Source organism: Mauremys mutica, chromosome 1 (genome assembly GCF_020497125.1).
Source record: "Mauremys mutica isolate MM-2020 ecotype Southern chromosome 1, ASM2049712v1, whole genome shotgun sequence".
Classification (NCBI taxonomy): domain Eukaryota; kingdom Metazoa; phylum Chordata; order Testudines; family Geoemydidae; genus Mauremys; species Mauremys mutica.
The window spans coordinates 162,226,670-162,232,776 of NC_059072.1; the positions used below are offsets into that span (position 1 = coordinate 162,226,670).

Consider the following 6,107-nt stretch of genomic DNA (forward strand, 5'->3'; position numbering starts at 1 on the left):
GGCCTAAAATGTGAAGCAGTGGAACTATACACTCAGGTGTGTCCAGGATTTGATGAGCCTATGGGTAGAAACCATGAATGGTTACTGCCCCTACAACAGAAAAAGAAAAATGTGACTCTCTTCCCACCTCTGAGGTTCTTCTCAGAAGTGTTCCCAGCTGTGTGAAGTGAGATGACAAAAAGAAGAGACTGTTGGTCAGGACTTTTAGAGAGACAAAAATCTGATAAATGTTCAGTTCTTGCCCTGACCATGGCTCCTGCCAGGAGTCCAGGTTCCTTTACAAAGAGAAGTGAACAAGTGACCATGCCCTTTGGCAGCTTGTCCCCCATGATAGAGAAAATGAGGACGCCTGTCTACCCATCTCCAGGAGCCCCCATACTTAAAGTATGACTTCTGCACTTCCAGAATGGACTATTTTGGGGCTTTGATAGACAGCGTAGCCATCAGTGGGAATTAATTAAAGACAGCCAAATAGAGCACCCCTGGCCCCGTGCTTTCCAAAACATATGGGGGTTCAATGTAAGGCAATGTAAAAGGACAGCATGCCAGTGGCTGCTGTTGACACTTTTTCTTTCTATCTATAACTGCAGTGTGGAGTTGCTGTGGTGCGCTATTAGATGTCTTTGGCCCTCTTCAACTAAGGAGGTGTATGGGGGGGTTGATCCTTAATTCCAAATATCGAGGAGATGCCTAACCAATCCTTTTCTCCTCCCCACCATCCCCAGGCTGCCAGAAATTCTCTAACACCACTATCAGTCTTGATCAAAGATGAACAATTTTATTACAGTATCTTAGAAATTAGAAAAATGTCCCCGGAAGATTAGTCTTGTCCCCCAATTTTTAACTAACATGACACGTGGGAGTAGTCTGTCCACATAAGAAATCTGGCCAGAGGACATAATGTGGGTTATAAGAGGCTGTGCCCCAACACTTGGCTGCTTCTTGGTCGCATTGGCACACCATTTTTTGGCATCTATCTGTCAGTGTATCTGAAAAAGAAAATGACAACAGAGGATGAACAGTTCAGATCGGACCACGAGCATCAGACAATAATAGCTAGTGGCAAATTGGCAGTGTCTAGAAAATGGTGCCCGCCATATGATACCCACTGAATACATGTTCAACTCATCTTCCTAAGTGGTCATGAGGGTTGAGTGCCTCAGTTTTCACCCAAATTCAGTGACCCTTTTTGAAAATTTGCACCTAAATCATTTTTTAACCAGCCTTTCACTTTGTACTTATTATAAGCATCTGTAATGGGGTTACTCCTCTTCTTCCACCACTGCTCAAAAAGCTGCATATATTAAACTGTGCTTCTGTTCTGAAAGGTGATTCCGTTTACAAGAAGGTGTTTTTCTCAGCTCTCAGCCCTGGCAATTCAACATGCATTTGAGAATCAAGTTGAGAGCTTTCCTTCTCAGAAACACCATAAGTGGTGTTTATAAAGCAGGGGTGGGCAAACTTTTTGGCCCAACGGCCACATCTGGGTATGGAAATTGTATGGTGGGCCATAAATGCTCATGAAATTGGGGGCTGGGGTGCAAGCTCTGGCTGGGGGTGCGGGCTGTGGAATGGGGCCAGAAACCAGGAGTTCAGGGTGCCGGAGCGGGCTCTGGGCTGGAGGTTGGTGTGTGGGGGGGGGGTGAGGGCTCCGGTTGGGGGAGTGGGCTCTGGGATGGGGCTGGGGATGAGGGGCTGGGGGTGCAGGAGGGGGATCAGGGCTGGGACAGGGGGTTGGGGCACGGGAGGTGCAGGCTCCTGGCGGCGCTTACCTCAAGCAGCTCCCGGAAGCAGCAGCATGTCCCCCAGCTGCTCCTATGTGGTGGCATGGCCAGGCAGTTCTGCGCGCTGCCCTATCTGCAGGTGTCACCCCTACAGCTCCCATTGGCCACAGTTCCTGGCCAATGGGAGCTGCAGGCATGGCGCTTAGGGCGGGGCAACGTGTGGAGACCCCTGGCTGCCCCTACGCATAGGAGCCGGAGCAGGGACATGCCGCTGCTTCCGGGAGCTGCATGGAGCCACAGCCTACATGGGGTGGGGTAAGCCCTCAACCCCGCTCCCTGGCGGGAGCTTGGGGACCAAATTAAAATGTCTGAAGGGCCGGATGTGGCCCCCAGGCCATAGTTTGCCCACCTCTGTCATAAAGGATCTGCAGGCCAAATTAGATTTTCAGTGGCACCCTGTACAGCCCCTTTGTTGTTGACAGGTTTGCACAGGCATAATTGATTGGAACTTAGTAAGCAATTCCACTAATGGTGCTCAAGGAGGAGTGGAACCCTGCTTCCTCTTCCAGAGCTCTCCTGGCTTTGCAGAGTACAGAATAAAACTCAGTAAAAACTTTTAGGCCTAGAATCACAAAGGTATGTAGGTGCTGGGACACCCAGTTCACATCACCAAACTTTTAGGCACCTAGAAAATCGCAGGAACACATTGCAATCTCCAAAGACTGAGTTAGGCACCTAGGCTCCCGATACAACGGATGTAGAGAAATCGGTGCCCTAAAATGTGATCCACAAGCCGTCTAAGCCCATCTCGTGTAGATCGGCACCTATTTCTGCTAGCCACTCTCAACTGTGAACCCTCTTTGAAGGTGGACACATAAGGCATTTTTTGCAAGAAGTGGGGATGGGGAACAGCTTCCTCATAACTTTTAACCCTCTGGTTAGGGCACCCACCTAGGATGTGGGAGACCCTCAGTTTATGTCCCCCTTTCATCTGATGAGGCGAAGGGATTTGAAACCTCTCACATGAATGCTCTAACTACTGCACTATTGTGTTGGGGGTGGGTGTTCCCTCAGTCTCTGCTGCTGAAACTTTTCCACTGTAGATAAATATTTAATGAGTACTTGGAGTAGGAGGCCTGGAGCCTGGGTCTCCTTCATGAATGCTCAGCCCACCAGGCTACAGAGTCATTCTCATGCTTGGGTTCTCTCACTCTTGGGTTCCAATGACTTTCAGTTATCCAGAGTGCCACACCAACAGGAGCCACTGAGGGAGCCCCACCTCAGAATTTTCTATTTTTGCCTTGCCCTCCCCTCTCAAGTTCTCTCTGTAGCATGCCCAGCATTTTCAGTTTCAGTAGAGCAGGTTGGCTTGGCACTTATTGCTGCGAGAGCGGACTCATACCTTTGAACCTGCCTTGCAGCTTGCAGTATTTCATACATTTTGAGTGTTTACGGAATGTGATTCTCACATGCAGATGGGCAGAAGACAGAGCAAAGCACACTCTGAAGCATGTTTGAATGGAAGAAAATGGTATCTCCATTTTTTGTTCAGCAAACAAAATTGCATGGTAGCAGCAAAAGGGGGAAAAATAAGTCCCACTGTAAAAGGAGTTTCCATTTTGTTCCTCTGTAAATATTTGTTTTTATGACTCAGTGGCTGACAAAAAGTGATTTATTAACCCACAGCCCAAGTATCATAGAATATCAGGGTTGGAAGGGACCTCAGGAGGTCATCTAGTCCAACCCCCTGCTCAAAGCAGGACCAATCCCCAGACAGATTTTTCCCCAGATCCCTAAAAGGCCTCCCTCAAGGATTGAGCTCACAACCCTGGGTTTAGCAGGCCAATGCTCAAACCACTGAGCTATCCCTGCCCCTCCATATATGGCACTGCAAACAGCTCTAGTTTTAATTTCCATTTCCAGTGTTCAGCTCAATCGCTTCAGCATTTTCTGGCGTTAAATCATTCTTCCCTTTTATTTGTATTGAGTCAGCCATAACACCTCCCTGGACCAGTAAGGGCTGCTGTGCTCTAGGTTAGGGCAGATGACTTGCCCCAAGGAGAAGCCATACAGTGTTTGCATCGCTAATCTCCATTGGGGGTTATGTGAGGGAGGCAGCTGTTAGCTGCTGCATTAGAGAAGGGCTAGTGGAGGCTGTCACAGCCTTGCCTTGGTTTACCATAGAGTTAGCTCAGTTCTGTTTAACTCATGTTTGTGGTGTGACTGTAGGGACCATGAATCAGTGCATCTTCACACCTGTGTTTAGTGCACTTCCAGCTGTGCCTCACAGCCACACTATGGCTATTCTTTCACAGCAAAAAATAGGTGTGTTTTTACATCAAGATAGATAATCCAAAGTCAAATCAAAGTGGAGACAAGGCACAGGTAGTTTTATCTGCATGTAGCTACTACCCCCACCCCCCACATTTGGGGTTGAACTTGACTAGCTACATCAAGATAGTCCCTCCATAGGTGAAGATCTGGAGGGAAGGGATTAAAGGAGTTTGGAAGGAGTCGAGGTCACGGAGAGAGAATCATGATTTTTTTAAATGTTTCTGCTCCATTTGCAGGGCCCAAGCAAACGAATTTAAATAGAAATGGCCCCTAATGTAAAGGGAATGGAATAAATCTAAAACACACAAGGAAAGTGGAGTCATTTCCTTACCGCACACCACAGCATTGTGTTCACAAGTCCATTCGTATCTCTGCATCTTGGGGCTGCAGCCTTCCCGCTCTGCCTTGTCATAGCAGCAGTCATGCTTGTGGCAGCACCTTTCCGCAACAAAGAGATTGAGTTTTGGCTGTTACTTTCTGTGGGCTTTTCTCAGGGTATTTCCCAGTATGCAGCATGTGAAACCATGTGGCCACACAAAACTATTTATGACTATTCTTACGGGTATTTCCCTAGGCTGGAGGGGAAATTCTCTATTGTTCAGACAAGTGTTTGATCATTACAGTGAAAAACAACAACCCTTCAGAGTTTGTTATTAATATTCTGCAGATGCTAATGGAGCAAACAGGAGTGACACTGAGCTGTGCTACCCTTTCTTGCGTACACTTACAGCAGGTGCTTATGAACCTGTGTCATCAACACTTCTTTCTGCGACTGCTTAGTCCAGGACGTGGGCCTGATTCTCTTTTGCTCAAGGGCAGTGGATCTCCCACCTTGGGGACAGCGGTGGCTCCAGGCACCAGTGCTCCAAGCGCGTGCCTGGGGCAGCAAGCCGTGGAGGACGCCCTGCCGGTCCCTGTGAGGGCGGCAGTCAGGCAGCCTTCGGCGGCTTGCCTGCGGGAGGTCCACCAATCTGGCAGCTTGCCTGCGGAAGGGGACCGGCGGACCTCCCGCAGGCAAGCCACCAAAGGCTGCCTGACTGCCATGCTTGGGGCGGCAAAAAAGCTAGAGCTGCCCCTGCTTGGGGAACATCTCCAGTGTAAGAAGCTTTCCTAGTCAGTATAGAGCTGGTGGAATGGCCCTAGGCCAAACTCCTTTGCACTCCTGGTTTAGATGGCATACTGCAGGAAATGGGAAAGCAGAGTAGGGCCAGAACACTATAGGCACCAAGTATTCTCAGTCCAAGAGCTGCTCTATCTTACGGCAACGGCCAAGCAGGCCATTAGTCAGGGCCAGAATACTACCAGGTGAAATGTGACACCTTCCATTACAGTGCTTGTATTTTAGACCAGGACATTTCAGCAGAGTTTCTATCAGTCACAGATTATTGATCTGCTCTACTTCATCCCCTCTCCCCTGCAGGGCAGGGAAGGCAGTCAGGAGTCTGTCCCTTTTCCCCTCTTCCCAATAGGGTTTGGGGAGCCAGCTGAGTGAGGAGAGAAGGTGAACAGGGGACTCCCAGCTGGGCATCTCTTCTACCCCATCTGCCACTGTTCCTGTTCCACCCACAGGCAGAAAATGCTGGGAGCCCCAGGATCTCCCTAGCCAGACACCAGCTCCTCCTGCTGCTCCCTCTTCCCATGTCCCTGCCTGGTGAGTCCTCACTTCACCACTTGGCAATGAGGAGGAGCTGGGCCTCTCAAGCCTGGGAGAGGGAGAGGGAGAAGAGAAGAAGGGAAGGGAACTGCTTCATTTCCTCTTCCTACTCTTGTCATAAACATACCGTTAAGGGTTAATTCCTCTTTGACCTGTAAAGGGTTAAGAAGCTCACATAATCTAGCTGACACCTGACCAGAAGGACCAATAAGGGGACAAGATACTTTAAAATCTGGAAGGAGAAAAAAGTCTTTTGTCTGTGTCGGGTGTGTGCTTTTTGCTGGACACAGAGAAAGAAGGAGCCATCCCACTCCTGTAGGGTAGTGAGTATTTAGAGAAGGAATGTATTAGATTACTTTTATTTTCTATTTGTGATTTCTTTTGCAAAATAGAAG

The 6,107-nt window shown here is 48.8% G+C and overlaps 1 protein-coding gene across 1 annotated transcript in view; it reads right to left on the reverse strand.

Annotated features, from left to right (window-relative positions):
• Window positions 1-756: 756 nt before the first annotated feature.
• LOC123361464 (phospholipase A2-like) overlaps window positions 757-6,107 on the reverse strand; it is a 28,905-nt gene continuing 23,554 nt past the window's right edge. Inside the window, exons 3-4 of the mRNA XM_045001433.1 lie at window positions 4,390-4,496; window positions 757-989 (exon numbers count right to left, since the gene is read on the reverse strand). Of these exons, the coding sequence (XP_044857368.1) occupies window positions 841-989; window positions 4,390-4,496 (256 nt within the window). The 3' untranslated portion in view covers window positions 757-840. The remainder of the gene's footprint in view (window positions 990-4,389; window positions 4,497-6,107) is intronic.